General features: G+C 46.2%; 1 protein-coding gene and 1 pseudogene across 1 annotated transcript; both read left to right on the top strand.

Annotated features, from left to right (window-relative positions):
• Positions 1–5,974: 5,974 nt before the first annotated feature.
• Positions 5,975–7,355, top strand: LOC130035021 (ras GTPase-activating protein-binding protein 1-like; annotated as a pseudogene).
• A 7,030-nt stretch (positions 7,356–14,385) lies between these two features.
• On the top strand, positions 14,386–15,747 carry LOC130035020 (ras GTPase-activating protein-binding protein 1-like). Its single transcript, XM_056126508.1, has 2 exons — positions 14,386–15,075; positions 15,109–15,747. The coding sequence occupies exons 1-2, from the start codon at positions 14,386–14,388 to the stop codon at positions 15,745–15,747; spliced, it is 1,329 nt and encodes a 442-aa protein (XP_055982483.1).
• Positions 15,748–17,115: the final 1,368 nt, after the last annotated feature.

Raw genomic sequence — 17,115 nt, 5'->3', positions numbered from 1 at the left:
GCCAGAGCGAGGGCACAATGGGTAGCACATTGGCCTTGCAATTGAGGGCCACACAGGTTCGATTTCAAGCACCCCGTATACTCTCCAGATACCACCAAGAGTGATCCTAAGCACAAAGCCAGGAGTATAAAGGCTAGAGAAGTACATTATACAATGATTAAAGGATCTATATGTACAGAAGACTTGGGGCCAGAGAGCTAGTACAACTGGTAGCGTACTTGCCTTGCCTGAGGCTGACCTGGATTGGATCCGCATCCAGTAAGGTCCACAGAGCACCACTAGCAGTGACTCTGAGTGTAGAGCCAGGAGTAATCAGTGAGCAATGATAGGTGGCTCCCAAACAAGCCAAAATAAAAGACTTACAACCTATTAACATATGCATCAATGAATCATCAAACACATTAAACAATTACTGATAATCTGAGGGAACTATCCACAATGACAAAATAGTACTAGGAGATTTTAACACCACATTGTTACTACAGATATTTAAACCAGACAAAGAATGAATAAAGGGGGCTGGAGAGATAGTTCGGATAGGGCATTTGCCTTGCATGTGACCCACCCAGCTTTGATCCTCTGCATCCCATTTGGTCCCCTGAGCACTGCCGAGACTAATTCCTGCGTGCAGAGCCAGGAATAACCTCTGAACATTTACCAGGTGTGGACCAAAGAGAGAGACAGAGGAAGAGAGAGAGAAAGAGGTGGAGAGAGAGAGAGAGAGAGAGAGAGAGAGAGAGAGAGAGAATAAGGAATGAAATAAATAAGGAATGAAAAACATTAAAGGAGGAAAGAAGAGAGATGGATTAAACAGACTATTTAGGGCAATCTATGGCCCAAAACTTGAGTACACATTCTTCTCTAGTGCTCATGATCATTGCAGAAATGGGCCACATTCTGGAACACAAAAAGAATATTCAAAAATTCAAGAAAATAGAAATCATATCAAATACCTTCTTTTGTCATAATACTCTGAATTTGGTCATAAACCATATATGGAAATCAGGGAAATGCTCAAACACTAGGAAGCTGAACACATCACTGAACAATCACTGACATAGAAGAAACAGAAAAAATAAAATAAAAGAATTCCATGAAATAAACATGAATGAAGACAGGAGCCATCAGAACTTATGAGACACAGTAAAGCCCTACTAAGAAGAAAAGTCAAAACATGACAGGCTTTCATCAGGAAAGAATAGGCACAAATAAACAACCTAACCTCACACCTCAAGAAACTAGATGAGGTGGCAGAGAGATGGCACAGAGGGCAGGGTGCTTGCCTTGCATGTGACCAACCTGCATTCAATCCCTGACACTACATATGGTTCCCTGACTACCACCAATATTAGCGATCCATGAGTGCCAAGCAAGTAGTAAGCTTTGAGCATTTCCAGTTACAGAACTGAACGAAGGGGGTGGAGAGGAGATGAGAGAACAAGACAAGACAGGACTGGACAGGAGAGAACAGGAGATGATAGGAGAGGACAGGAGAAGGCAGAGAAGGGGACAGGAACAGAGGGAAGGGGAAAGGGAGGGGAGGATAATAAAATGAAGCCCAGTTCCAGGGCAGAGACATAGTTGCTAAGGCATTGTGACTGCAATGGACACAACTCTTGTTTGAGTGCCCAGCTCCACGTATGGTCCCATGAGCTCCACCAAGGGTCACTCCTGAGCACAGAACCAGGAATAGTCCCTGGGCACCTTTAGGTATGTTCCCATATTCCAAAATATGAAAGAAATAAAATCTAATTTCAAGCTTTTAACTTTTTTTTCTTGTGTTTTTGGGCCACAGCTGGTGCTGCTTGGGGCTTACCCCTAGAAGGCCTCAGAGATATTATACTGGGGCGGGGATAGAACCCAGGTAGTTGTGTGCAAGCAAAGGCTCTACCTGCTGTACTATCTTTCCATCCTCAAACTTTTATCAAATTAGTTAGAACGTTATTATTCTCGATTCAAGAATTGGCATGTGACCAAAAGAAGAAAAAAGATACTGAACGCTGAGGGGAAATCTGATTAAAACAAGTGAAGATTATTAAAAATAAGGCAAATGGTAATTTTGATTTATCTTTTAATTATTATTTTTGGGCACTCAGGGCTTACTTCTGGCTCCAGGTTCAGAGATCATTCTTGGTGGAGCTCAAGGAACCATATTCAGAACTGGGAATTGAAACCAGTTTGACAGCACACAAGGCAAATGCCTGACCTATTGCAATATCATTCCAACTCAACATGCTATTTCTTTTTTTGACTTTTGGGTCACACCCAGCAATGCTCAGGGGTCACTCCTAGCTATAACACTCAGGAATTACTCCTGGCAATGCTTGGGGGACCATATGATATGCCGAGGATCGAACCTGGGTTGGCCGCGTGCAAGGCAAATGCCCTACCCACTGTGCTATTGCTCCGGGCCTCCTCAACATGCTATTTTAACTGGGCAAAAGACTATCTCTATTATGGAAACTTTATCTAGTATAGAAAGTCTGTGGACCAAAAATTTCTCTGTATTTTCTTCCTCAGTATTACTTGCTTTTGACCTCAAGTAACAAAAACTGTAGTCCAAATTTAGTGAAATAAGGAAAATATATTGTTTTATTTAAAGGCAGAACAATAGGCAATTATGAGAGAGTTGATTTAGCAAGAACTGATATTATTGAGAGATTTAATGAGGGGACTTCACTGAGGCCCCACCTGGTGATTCCCTGCCAATCAGGCTGACAGTTCAATGCAAGTTCCTGAGGAGGTGGTGCTGCTCAGGCCCTGTGGTGCCAGGGATGACCTGGATCAGCCCAGGAGCACTCAGGGGCCTCCAGAGCCAGACTTGATGGTGTTCAGTGACCTCTAAGGCTTCACTCAGCATTGTTTAGGAAACCATGTGGTATCAGGGATCAAATTGTGTGTGGACCATTACATAAAAGCCATGTGCTTTATCCCTGTGCTATCTCATTGGCTTTATCAAAGAATTTTTTCATCTGCTAGGAGACTACCAGGATATATTTCCTGTGGTTCTGGAGGAGGGAAGAGCTTTCAATGCTAGGGGTCAAACTCAAGGACTGACTCAGGGACTAGGCATGTGTTCTATCACATGAGTTATTTCCCCAAATTCAATGATATAGAGAAATTTTCCCTCTTTCTTTTCTCTCATCTTCAATATGTTGGGGTTTTTTGTTTTGTTTTTTGCTTTGTTCCATAGCTAGTGATGCAAGGGGGCTACTCTTAGTCCTGTATTACAGGGGACCATTCAGTGCTGGGAGTCAAACCCAGGCCTCTTGCATGCAAAGCATCACTTAGCATATTGAACTATTTCTCCAGCTGATTTGTGTTAAGACTTGTCATCAGATTTATCTGTCATGGCTGCAAAGAATCTGTTGCAGATCTAGGTATCATGAATAGACTTGATCATATTTTATATTGTGCACATCATATTATTAGCAAGGAAATGCCTTTCCCCAAAAAGCCCAGTCCAATGGAACTGCATCTATAAATCATCAGCTAGAATGAACCAAAAATGAATAATTCCTCTCCCATTCTGAACCATTTGGATAAAAATTGCCATATGGCACTCTATTATCTACTAATTCTTTGAAGTATAATTCCTATGTAAGTGGGGATTTTCCTATAGAACCACAATAGAACCATCAAAATAAGGAAGTTAACAGGGATTTACTTATTTATTTATTTGTCTTTTTGGGTCACACTAGGTGATGCTCAGGGGTTACTCCTGGCTCTGCGCTCAGGAATTACTCCTGGCAGTGCTTGGGCTATTGTATAGGTGCTGGGAATCGAACACAGGTCAGCCGGGTACAAACAAGGCAAATGCCCTGCCCACTGTACTATCACTCCGATTCCCTAAAAGGGATTTATAACTATCTACTCATCAATTTATTTATACTCTATTCCTTATCTTAATCATGTTCTTCAGACTTAAAGGATCACATTTTTTTCTTTTGTTTTTTGGGGGCACCTGGCAGTGCTCAAAGGTTACTCTTGGCTCTCTGCTCAGAAATCACCCTGGCAGTGTTCAAGGGAACATACAGGATGCTGGGGATCAAACCAGGGTCAGCTATTGCAAGGCAAGTGCCTGATCTACTGTACTATCCCTCCACCCTCTCACATATTATTTTTAATAAATCCTGGGAAAGGAAGTGGTTTCTCATTTGTTCCCATAATATATGGAAAAGCAAGTGGTTCCTCAGTTGTTTCTTTCTTTCTTTTTCTTTTGGATTTTGAGGCACACCCAAAATGCTCAGGGGTCACCCATGGCTCTGCAGTCAGGAATGACTCCCTAGGGTGCTCATCATATGGGATGGCTGGTTTCGAACCTGGGTCCCCTGCATACATGGCTAGTGTTCTTCCTGTTGCACTATCTCTTTAACCTCTCAAATATTTCTTGTTGTTGTTTTTTTTTTGGGGGGGGCAGCACACCGGGTTACGCTCAAGGGTAACTCCTGGCTTTGTGCTCAGGAATCATTTCTAGTAATGCATGTGGGACCATCTAGGATACTGAAGATTAGCTGTGTACAAGCTACTGTACTAATACTACTGCATGCAAGTTGTCCGCTATACTACCTCTCCCGTCTCTCAATGATTTCTTAACTTTCACGGTCTTACACTATTTTGGTGGGATGTGGATATTATACCTGGCAGTGCACAGGGACTACTCCCAAATCAGTACTCTGGGGTCACCCTTGGTAGTGCTCAATGGACCATGCAGGTCTGGGGACTGAACCATGCCTTCCACATACATAAAAACCATACACTCCAGTCTTTGGAGCTGTCACCATAGCTTACCACCTCTATAGATAATAAAGTCCAAAGCACCAAAATCCTAGTGCCTTTCCACCACCAAATACTTCTTTATACATTTCTCCTATCCACATCTCTTTACACTCTGCTTACCACTTTTTTTTGTTTTTTTTGGGGTCACACCTGGAGATGCACAGGGGTTGCTCCTGGCTCATGCACTCAGGAATTACTCCTGGAGGTGCTCAGGGAACGATATGGGATGCTGGGAATTGAACTCGGGTCTGCCGCATGCAAGGCAAACGCCCTACCTGCTGTGCTATCACTCCAGCCCCAACCACCATACTTTTAACTGAAATAGTTTGTTAGTTTTGCAGTTGTTTTCTTTCTTTCCTTGGGAGCTTGTTTGGCTTTGCTCAGGGGTCACTCCAGGCATTACTGCGGTGTGAGAGGGGGTGGGAAGCCATATGTGGTACTGGGAATAGAACCAGGGTCAGCTGCCTGCTAGTCAAGCCCTGGTACCATCTCTCCAGCTCTGCTCATTGTTTTTGATACTAAATTTTATTCACAATGGAAACCATCCAGAAATTTGTTTCTTCCTTCTGTACTTAGTTCTACTATCATGGTCACCTTAAATTTCATCTATCAGGATTGGGGAGATAGCTCTATGGGCTTAAGCACATGCCTTGTGCCTTGCATGCAGGAGACCAGGCTTGGAATCTCAGTTTGCAAGTAAAGAAGTCTCAGATAGACTTTTGGGAAATAATCATAAAACTGAAAAAGAGATTTCCTACCCCTGAAGTATCCCAAAGACATGAAGACCATATCTCCTTGACATATAAATCTGCAGCTCTCTGAAGAGCAGAAACTGAGACCGAATGCAGATGCAGAACACCAAGCATTAAGCAGATGCACCCCACCCAGATAGGGTGGATCTCTTTGAAAAGGAAAAACAACTAAAAAAACAAAATATGAGATTATGAAGTTACCATCCATGGTGCAAGAGAGATTAGAAAAAGCCCATCAAGGGTGTGCAAGCCTTTCCTGTGACAACACCCAGATTACTGTTTATGTATGCAAAACCCTAGAGAAAAAAATTTTTTGAAGAATTATATAAAAGCACTTCTTCCCTTTGAAGCGGTCCAGATGCAGTTTCGAGAGGCTCTTTCATAGCAGGTAGCACTGCTCTCTGCTACCCGGCTCAGCCTCGCAGGTTGCCTTGATCAAAGCCATGACTGCGGAGAAGCCCACCCTGCAGATTGGCAGGGAGTTTGCCAGACGCTATTACACGGTACTGAAGTGCACCCCAGAAACACTGCACATATTTTCATTTCATTTCATTTCATCATCCTGTTAATCGTCGATTGCCTCGAGCAGGCCCCAGTAACGTCTCTTTCATCCTAGCCCTGAGATTATATTCACGGCTCTTTAGGAGAATGAGACCCATCATTGTTACTGGTATTTGGCATATTTGGTACGCCATGGGGAGTTTGCCAGACTCTGCCCTGTGGGCAGGCTACATTCGATAGCCTGCAAGTTTGTCCAAAGTAGGAATGAGACAATAAGATGTCATAAAAAAAGTTCTGATAAGATGTCGCGCGCCGGATCAGGATTTTATAGTCTCTGAGTCTTGGCCACTGATCGGATTACACGGCGCCAGGGGGCCAGGTGGTGGGTGTGACCCCCGCCTGCTGGAATTTGGAGGATCTGGATGGATTTTATATTTTATATATTTTATGGCAAGAATTCCTCGTACATCCATGTGGAACTGGATTCCCATGGCAAACCTGTGGCTGCGGTCTGTGGTCGAGCAGAAATCCACAGAAAGGTGATGTCTCACTTCACCGACTGCCACATGGAGATCCTCCACATGGACGCCCAGGCTTCATGCAGACCTTCGTGCTAGCGCCCCAGGGCTCCGCTGAAAGGAAGTTCTACGTGCACAACGACATCTTTAGGTACCAGGATGAGGTCTATGAAGGCTTCCACACAGACCGTCAAGAGAAATCTGAGGAAGAAGTAGAGGGTGAGCCAGAAGCGAAGCAGGAGATTGTGCAGGAGTCACATGAAGATTGAGGCTGTCCTCGAGGAAGCTGTCCCACATAAGAGCCCCTCCCCTGCCCCCGCGGACCCACCTACACAGGAGAGCCCCTTGCCGGCCCCCGCAGATGAGTCCCTCAAATCGGAGGAGGACGTGCAGCCAGTCTCATGGGCGTCTGTGGTCTGCAAGAACTTTAGCCCGTGACCCGGATCCTGCCTTGACCAGTGTCCAGCCCTGAATCGCCAATTCGGCTTCAGAGGTGGCAGCAGGACAGGAAGCAGGTCCAGCCAACAGGCAAGGCCCCAGGGAACCCCGAAGAGTCAAGAGGCACCCCGACAGCCACCAGCTCTTCCTAGGCAACCTGCTGCACGACGTGGACAAGCCCGAGCTCCAGGCTTTGTTCCAGACTTTTGGCAGCGTGGTGGAGCTGCGCATCCATAGTGGCGGGGAGTTGCCCAATTTTGGGTTTGTTTCGTTTGACGGCCCTGCGCCGGTTCAGAAGGTGTTTAGCAAAAGGCGCATCATGTTGCGTGGGGCCGTGTGCCTGAACGTCCAGGAGAAGAAGCCCTGAGAAGCCCGTGACTGGCATCGGCGCGACAAACCTCCCCCCATCCCCAGTGGCCCTACCGTCCCTCATGAGGGTCTGGGGTTCGGCCGCGAGGGCATCGAGGGGACCTGGTGCAGCAGCCCGGTATGGACGTGGACAAGGGCCTGTCTCCAGGGCAGTGAGCAGAGAAGAGTTCCACTTTGCATGTGTCAGTGGGATGGTGGTTTGTGGCCCCCATGACTCCATGTGGTTTACTTGGAGCTCTGTGCCCATGGATTTGTCAGGCTTGGGCCCTATGGGCTGCAGGGTATTGAACCTGGGTCAGCCATGTATAAGGCAAGCACCTAACCTGCTATATTATTACTCTGGCCCCATGATTCTTAATTTGATCCCCAGTACCACATATTCCCTACTCAGGACCACCAGCTGTGACCCCAGATTATTTTAAATTAATTTCAGGGGGTTAATTAGCAACTCTGTATGTGTTTAGGATTAATGATACCCACATGGTAAGTTTCAAAGTCATTCCATCACCAGAAAGCCCCCTATTGGGCCAGAGAGATAGCTCAAAGGACAGAGCATATGCTTTGCAAACAGGAGGCCTAGGTTTGATTAAGAGCGCCATATTGTCTTACTAGCACAACTAAGAATGACCTCTGAGCACAAAGCTTTGAGTAAGCCCCAAACACTGCTGGGTATGGCTAAAAAGAAAAAGAAGGAAAAAAAGACTCCTTTTACTATTCCTGCCATATCTCTCCTTTCCCTCTATTAACAACCATGTTTTCACTCAGTCTAGGAATTAGTTTTGTTTTCTTGGTTTTTGGCCACGCCTGGTAATATTTGGGCTTACTCCTAATTCACTAGGAGTCACTAGGAATCACTCCTGGCGGTGCTTGGGTCAAACTCAGGTTAGCTGTGTGCAAGGCAAATCCCCTACCTGCTTTACTATCACTCTGGCTCCTCTAATTCCAGTGTTCTTTTCACATTTACTTGCATTCAAGTATAAGAAAAATCATGTCATTCTATTCGATTATTAATTTTTAAATCAGAGCTGGAGCAATAGTACAACAGGGAGGGCACTTGCCTTGCACGCAGCTGACCTGCGTTTGATCCACAGCATTCCATATGGTCCCCCAAGCACTGCCAGGAGTAATTCCTGAGTGCAGAGCCAGCAGTAACCCCTGAGCATCACTGGGTATGGCCCCAAAACAAAACAAAATTTAAACCAATATGAACTTATAGCGCTGTAGCACTCGTCTTCCTGTTGCTCATCGATTTGCTCGAGCAGACCCAGTAATGTCTCCATGTGAGACTTCTGTTACTGTGTTTGGCATATCGAATATGTCACGGGGAGCTTGCCAGGTTTTGCCGTGCGGGCGAGATACTCTCGGTAGCTTGCCAGGCTCTCCGAGAGGGCTGGAGGAATCAAACCTGGGTGGGTCAGGTTGGCCTCATGAAAGGCAAATGCCTTACCTGCTGTGCTATCGCTCCAGCCCACCCCAAAACTAAAAATAAATAATTTAATAAGAAATATGTGAACCAAAAATTTCTTTCTCTCAATGTTACTTGCTTTAGGTTGCAAGTAACAAAAACTCCAATCCAAATTTAAATAAATAAAATGTCTTATTTCGTATTACAGGCAGGATATAGGGCAATTAATGATGAGGAAGTTTATTTAGCAAGAAAGGATGTTATCGAGGAATTTGGCCAGGGGGTACTTCTAAGCAGGTGGCCCTCAAGTCCCTCTTAATGTTTCTCAGCCAATCAGGCTGACAGTTCGATACTAGTTCCTGAGGAGGTGGTGCTCCTCAGGCCTATGGTGCCACGGATGACCTGGGCCAGAACAGAAATACTCAGGGTCCCCGGGGGCCACACCTGAAAATGCTCAATTACCTCTGGGACTGCCCCTAGCAATGTTTAGGTGACAATATAATGTTAGGGATCAAAGTATGGTTGGTTGCATCAAGGCACACACCTTATCTCTGTGCTTATCTCTGACCCTATGAAGGGATTTTTCATTTTTTGAAAATATGAGCCACAGGCTGGAGTGATTATAGCAGGTAAGGTGCTTCCCTTGAACATGGCTGATCCAGGTTCATTCCCCAATATTCCATATGGTGCCCTGAGTATTACCAGGAGTGATTTTGAGTGCAGAGCCAGGTGTGACTCAAAAACTATAAAATTAATTATCATGATCACGATCACGACCATCCTGTTGTTTGTCGATTGCCTCAAGCAGGCCCCAGTAACGTCGCCTTCGTCCTAGCCCTGAGATTTTTAAAAAGTGCCATATTCAAGGCTCTTTCAGATTTAGGAGAATGAGACCCATCTTTGTTACTGGTATTTGGCATATTAGGTATGCCACGGGGAGTTTGCCAGATTCTGCCATGTGGGCAGGTTACATTCAGTAGCCTGCCGGTTTGTCCAAAGTAAGAATGAGATAATAAGATTAATGGTCACGGTCACGTCCTCCCGTTGTTCCTCGATTTGCTCGAGCGGGCCCAGTAACATTGTGAGACTTGTTACTGTGTTTGGCATATCGAATACATCACGGGTAGCTTGCCAGGTTTTGCCATGCGGGTGAGATACTCTCGGTAGCTTGCTGGGCTCTCCGAGAGGGGCGGAGGAATCGAACTCAGATTGGCCATGTTGGCTGTGTGCAAGGCAAACGCCCTACCTGCTGTGCTATCGCTCCAGCCCAATAAGATTAATAATAAAAATAAATATATGACCCACATGCTGTGGTGCTAGGGGACCACCAGGGTTATATACTCTATTACACTGAGGGGGAGAGGAAAGCATTCAGTGCCAGGGATCAAACTCAGGGCCTGACACATGCTAGGCATCTGTTCTACCACTTAAGATATTTCCTAAAACCCAAGGATTTAGAATTTTTTTTAATTTAAAAATAAAATTGTTTAGGAGCTAGACTGATAGTATAGCAAGCAGGGAATTTGCTTGCACGTGTCTGACTTGTGTTCAACCCGTGATCAATCTCCAGCATTCTATATGGTTCCCCAAGCACTGCCAGGTGTAATTCCAGAGTGCAGTGCCAGGAGTAATCCCTGAGCATCACTGCATGTGATGTAAAAAGAAAAAAAAATGTAAAAAAATTTTTTTAACAAATTGTTTAATTGAATCACCATGAGAGACGGTTATAACGTTGTTAATAATTGGGTTTATGACATAAAACGTTCCAACACCAGTCCCTTCACCAGTGTACATTTTTCATCACCAATGTCCCCAGTTTCTCCCCTGCCAACGGCCCCTACCCTTTCCCACCCCCCCCACCATGGCAGGTACTTTTCTTCTCTCTCTCTCTCTCTCTCTCTCTCACACACACACACACATACACACACACAACACACACACACAAACTCTCTCACTCTCTCACAAACTCTCTCTCACAAACTCTCTCTCCTTCTCTGGGGATTTAGAATTATTTTTCCTACTTTCTGTCTCTTGTATTTTGTTTTGTTTTGTTCTGAAGCCATATTGGTGGTGCTTGGGGACCACTCTGTACTATGGGTTCACATGTGGCCAGCTCTGTACTATGAGTTCACATGTTACAGTGCTCAGGGAACTATGTGGTGCTGGGAATCAAACCCAGGCCTCCCACATGCAAAGAATGCACGCAGCACATTGAACTCTCTCTAGTCCAGTGTCTTGGCATTCATCCTCAGATTTATCTCTCATGGTTGCAAGGAAGCTGATGCAAATCTAGATATCATCTGTATACATGATCACATTTGATACTGTGGGCATTTTATTATTAGCAAGGAAATGCCTTTCCCAAAAAAGTTTAGTCCAACAAACCTGCTTTCATAAATCATCAGCTAAAATTATACTACATGATCATGCCTATATCACGACAGGTCTAGGGACCAGTGTTTACCAAAGTGGGTCATACTGACCTGTAGAAGGCACTGGAATGATCCAGGTGGGCAGTTACCAAGCACAATTTGAGATGAGATGAATGTTTAGTGATGTTTTTTCTCATAAAAAAAAAAGGCAGTAGCCCAAAGAGTTTGGTGAACTTAGGCTTAGATCAATAAAAATTTTCCTCTTGGAGATTGGTAAGTTCTAGATAACTATATCTATATAAAATCTGCTTTTTTGTTAGCAAGAAAGATTAATAAAGAGGACAAAAAGTGAGTGGACAACAAGTAGGGTCTTACCACACTGCTGAATCATGATAGTTTGAGGTGCCAGGAGATGACATCTGGGTTAAAACACCTCCCTGGCAAGGATAAGGCACAATTTTGAGGTGCTGAACACTCTCTAAGCAGCTCTGCTGTCTCTGATCCCAGCCCCACAAGCTATTTCAGGCCCATTGCAGCCAGTTGTATGCAAGCGAGAGAACAGAGAGGTGAGTCCTGGCAAGAACCCCCAGATTTAAAAAGAAAAAAAGAAGTTGTGCACATAATATACCCAGAATGTGTGCAAGCACCACAGCTAAATGAGGTAACTCCTGGCAAGCATTGTGACCCTGTGTGTGAGCACCACAACCAGCCGTGGGAACCCAGTCAGAAGTCCAACTGATACAAGAAATTGCATGTACCACCTGTGCTTGCAACACAGCATCAATGAAGAGAAAGCAAATAGTGATTCTCTGAGGTCCTCAATGCCAATAGGCTGAAGCCAGAAAATGTACTGCGTGAACAAAATCACCTGTACATATATTAAAAGCTTCTGATTGATAATGATGCTCATTAGTGAGTTTTCTCTTGAACTGCATAGGGTTAGCTTTTAGGGGAAGAAGAAGAGTAATTTCAGAGGGCCAGATTGATAGCACAGCAGGTAGGGTGCATGCCTTGCATGTAGCTGACCCAGGTTTGATCCCCAGTACTCCATATGGTTGCCAACCCTGCAAGGAGTGACCCCTGAGCACAGAGCCAAGAGTAAGCTCTGAGAAAAGACAGGTGTGGCTCAAATAACAAACAAACAAAAAAAATGAGTAATTCCTCTCCCACTCTGACCCTTTGGAAGAAAATTTCAACCAAGATGCCCTATTATCTACAAATACTTTGGAGTGTGATTCCTACAAATGTGGTAATTTTCCTACAGAACCACAATAGAATCAGCACTGCCTGCACTGCCCTCCCATTGTTCATCGATTGGCTTGAGTGGGCCCAGTAACACATCTCCATTTTGAGACTTGTTGTTACTGTGTTTGGCATATCGAATATGTCACAGGTAGCTTGCCAGGCTTTGCCCTGCGGGCGAGATACTTTGGGTAGCTTGGCGGGCTCTCTGAGAAGGGCGGACAAATTGAACCCGGCTCGGCCCGGCCGGCTGTGCATAAGGCAAACGCCCTACCGCTGTGCTATCACTCCAGCCTCAATAGAATCATCAAAATAAGTAAGTTAATGCCTATTTCTAATTGCCATCTACTCCTCAATATCCTTATATTTTATTCAATATTCTAATAGTGTTTTTCATAGTTATAGGATTCAATATAAGATCATGTATTACATTTACTATATCCTTCAATATGAAATAATAAGTATCTCAATTTTTTTCTTTTATTTTTTTAAATTTTGGACTTTCAGGGTTTTGTTTTAAATTTTGGGTTACCCCAGCAATAGTCAATTGCTGGTCACCACTGGTTCTACAAACAGGAATTCCTCCTGGCTAGTAGGGGACCATATGTGATGGCAGGGCTCAAACACAGATCCATAATAAGCAAGACTTGTGACCTACTTGGTGTACTCCTGCCACTCAACTTTTTCTTAACTGTCAACACGTTACATTATTTTGGTGGGGTAAGGAGATCACACCTGGTAGTGTTCAGGGTCTACTCCCAACTCAGTGATCTGTGTAACTCTTGGTAGTGCTCAATGGCCAATGAAGGGCGAGGCACTGAACCCAGGCCTATCACACACATGTAAAGCATGTACTTCAGTCTTTGGAGCTATCTTCTTACTTCCACTTCTATAGATTTAAGTATCAACAGATCCAGCACCAAAGTTTTAACGCCTTTCTGCCACAAAAACTTCCTCTACAAATTTCTCCTTCTTACCGCCCCTTACACTCTGGTAGCCATCATATTTTTTAATAAACTAGTAGCCTGGGTTTGCTGAGTGTTTTCTTTCTTTCATTTGGGGGTATTTTTGTGCCACATACGTAGTTCTGGGAATAGAACCAGGGTCAGCCACAAGTCACAAGCCCTCTGTACCATCTCTCCAGCCCCACTCTTTGTTTCTTTACTTATTTATAATGACAATGGAAACCATTTAGCAATTGTTTTTCAGGTTTTTTACTTCTTAGTTCACCTAACACAATCACATCAGTTTTCATCTTTCAGGGATAGAGAGATAGCTCAATGGGTTCAAACACATGCCTTGCATTCTGGGGCCTGGATTTGATCCCAGTGTTTCGGGTACAGGTAGGGTAGTCCTTGTGCTATGCTTTTGGCAAATAAAAATAAAAGTTTAGACTTTGTAGTTTTGACATAGCCCAAAGGCATGAAGACCATGCCCCCCCCTTTTTTTAAAATGGGGGGGCTCAGGGGGGAGGTCACACCAGCAATGCTCAGGGGTTACTCCTGGCTCTGCACTCCAGAATTACTCCTGGAGGTGCTTGGGGGACCATTTGGGATGCGGGGGATTGAACCCAGGTTGGCCGAGTGCAAGGCAAACACCTACCCACCCTGGTCACTCCAGCTCCCAAAACCATGTCCCTTTGATTTATAAATCCTGAGCTCTCTGATGAGCAGAGGCTGAGACACACCCAGATGCAGAAATCGAAGCCCCACCCAGAATATGGTGGACCCCCTAGAAAAGGAGAAACTCCAAAAGTATCAGATTACGAATTGCAAGGGACAAGATTAGGAGAAGCCTTTCCAGGGCTTTTCAGTGACAACGCCCAGATTACTGTATGCAAAACTCCGGGGGGGATGGGGGAATCCATTTGAAAGAACTGTATAAATAAAAGCTCCTCCCTTCTGAGTGGTGGCTTCCCACTTGTGAGCGTCTCCTTCTCGCTTCACTTCACCCAGGAACCCTGCTCCTTGCTACCCAGTTCAGCTGCGCAGGTTGACCTGGTCAACAGGATGGTGTCGGAGAAGCTGAGTGCCCTGCAGTTCGGGCAGGAGTTCGTGAGCCAGTATTACACGATACTGAAGCGCGCTCCAGAAACACTGCAAAAATTTTACGGCGAGAATTCCTCGTACGTCCATGGAGGATTGGATTCCCATGGAAAACCTGCGGCGGCGGTCTACGGCCAAGCGGAAATCCACAGAAAGGTGATGTCTCAGAGCTTCATGGACTGTCACGTGGAGATCCTCCACGTGGACGCCCAGGCCACCCTGAGCGAAGGCGTCCTGGTGCAGGTGCTGGGCTTGCTGTCCAACAACAACCAGGAGCTGAGGCGCTTCATGCAGACCTTTGTGCTGGCGCCCCAGGGCTCCGCTGAAGGGAAGTTCTACTTGCACAACGACATCTTTAGGTATCTGGATGAGGTCTTTGATGGCTTAGACACTCAGGAACAATCTAAGAAAGAAGTAGAGGAGGAGCCCCGTGAAGAGAAGCCTGAGGCCATCGTAGAGGAAGCTGTTCCCGAGGCCACACAGAGAAGCCCATCGCAAGCTCCCACAGACCTGGCCCCAGCGGACCTGGTCCCCGCGGACCCGACTCCCACGGACCTGGCCCCAACAGACCTGGCCCCCGCGGCTCCAGCCCCCGCGGACCTGGCCCCAGCAGAGCCGGACCCAGTGGATCCAGCCCCCGCGGACCCGAATCCGGTAGATCCAGTCCCCGCGGACCTGGCCTCCGAGGCGCAGGAGGACGTGCGGCCAGTGTCATGGGCGTCGGTGATCTGCAAGAAACTTGGGCCGGTGACCGGGACCCCGCCCCACGTGGTGAAAGAGCCGGCCGCCCAGCCCCGACCCAAGACCAAGCCTGAGTCGCCGATTCCACCTCAGAGGCGGCAGCAGGACAGGAGGGAGAAGCAGGTCCAGCCAAGTCCCCGCGGGGCCAACTGGCAAGGTCCCAAGGAACCCGGAAGAGCCAAGAGGCACCCCGACAGGCACCCCGACAGCCACCAGCTCTTCCTAGGCAACCTGCCGCACGACGTGGACAAGCCCGAGCTCCAGGCTTTGTTCCAGACTTTTGGCAGTGTGGTGGAGCTGCGCATCCACAGCCGCGGGGAGTTGCCCAATTTTGGGTTTGTTGCGTTCGACAGCCCTGCGCCGGTTCAGAAGGTTCTTAGCAAAAGGCCCATCATGTTGCGTGGGGCCGTGCGCCTGAACGTCCAGGAGAAGAAGCCCCGGGCGGCCCGCGAAGGGGACTGGCGCCCCAGGGGCCCTGGCGTCCCTCCTGAGGGTCTGGGGTTCGGCCAGCGAGGGTCTCCCCAAAGGGCCCTGTTGCAGCAGCGTGAGTTGGAGGTGGAGGGGGACCTAGCCCCTGGGCAGTGAGTGGGGAATCCTGCCTTGCAGATGGCAGCAGGCCTGACGCTAGCATTTGCCCTGTCACAGCCTAGCACCCCTCACTCCCGATATTATAGGACGTTTTCTTAAAAACTGACTTATTTCTTTTCGGGTCACACCCTGCGGTGCTCAGGGTTACTCCTGGAGTTGCTTGGGGAACCATGTGGGATGTCAGGGATTGAAAAAGGGTGGCCATGTGTGAGGCAAACACCCTACCTTCTGTGCTATTGCGCCGGCCCCAAAACGGATTTTTACAGAAGAAATCAAGATGGAATCTTGTTGCTGATTTTGCGTTTGCAGACTGGGTTTCATTTTTCAAATCCTTTCCCTTGTTAATCTGTGATGACTCCTGGAGTGCTTCATTCATTGGAGTATTCCTTATTTTCTGTGTTTTCAAGGCCTGTGAGAAAGGCAGGATTTGATCAACGGTTTGAAGGTAGGAATAGCCCAAATTGTGTCTTTAAACAGGGATCCTGGAGGAAAAAAAAAAAAAGATCCTGTTCTCTTGCCAGAGCGGTCGTGAGCTGAATAAAAGAGTCCTTGGAATTTCTCTTGTTTGTTTGTTTTTGTTTGGGGGCCACACCAGGCAGTCCTCAAGGCTTACTCCTGGCTCTGCATTCTTTGCCGGTTTGGAGTTGGGGGTGGGGAGGACCATAGGGTTGCCAGGGATTAAGCCTATGCCCTACCTGCTGTGGCCTTAGAGTTTATTTTGATATGTAATATCTACAGCCCTATCTCTATCATTGAAGTTTGAATTGTCACATGGTTGTGTAGAACACAAGTGATGTGCTTTCCTTGAACTGATAGGTTCCTGTTAAGTAGTTTTTCATGTTTAGTTTGTATTTGTTAAAAAACACAGACATTTCAATAAACACAAAAACAGAGCAAAAAAAAACTTGTGCCTTCTATTCATCTGATTCCTATGCTGGCGATTGTTTTTTGTTTGTTTGTTTTTTGCTTTTTGGGTTACACCCAGTGATGCACAGGGGTTACTCCTGGCTCTCCACTAAGGAATCACTCTTGGCAGTGCTCGGGGGACCATATGGGATGCTGGGAATCGAACCCGGGTCGGCCACGTGCAAGGCAAACGTCCTACCCGCTGTGCTGTCGCTCCAGCCCCGCAATTGTAAGTTTTGCTCAATAAAAGTTATCTTGCTTCATTATTTCATTTCCTGGCATTCTTTTCTGGGAGGGAAAGCACAGAACCAGACATTGTGCTGAAGTTAGGGCTCACTTTTTTTTTTTTTATCTTTCAGTTTCAGTTTATACCCGGTGATGCTCTGGGGTTACTTCTGCTTCTGCACTCAGGAATTACTCCTGGTGGTGCTCCAGGGACAACGTGGTAAGCCGGGAATA

Source organism: Sorex fumeus, unplaced genomic scaffold (genome assembly GCF_029834395.1).
Source record: "Sorex fumeus unplaced genomic scaffold, SorFum_2.1 ptg000063l, whole genome shotgun sequence".
Lineage (NCBI taxonomy): Eukaryota > Metazoa > Chordata > Mammalia > Eulipotyphla > Soricidae > Sorex > Sorex fumeus.
This window is presented reverse-complemented; position numbering and strand designations above follow the sequence as displayed.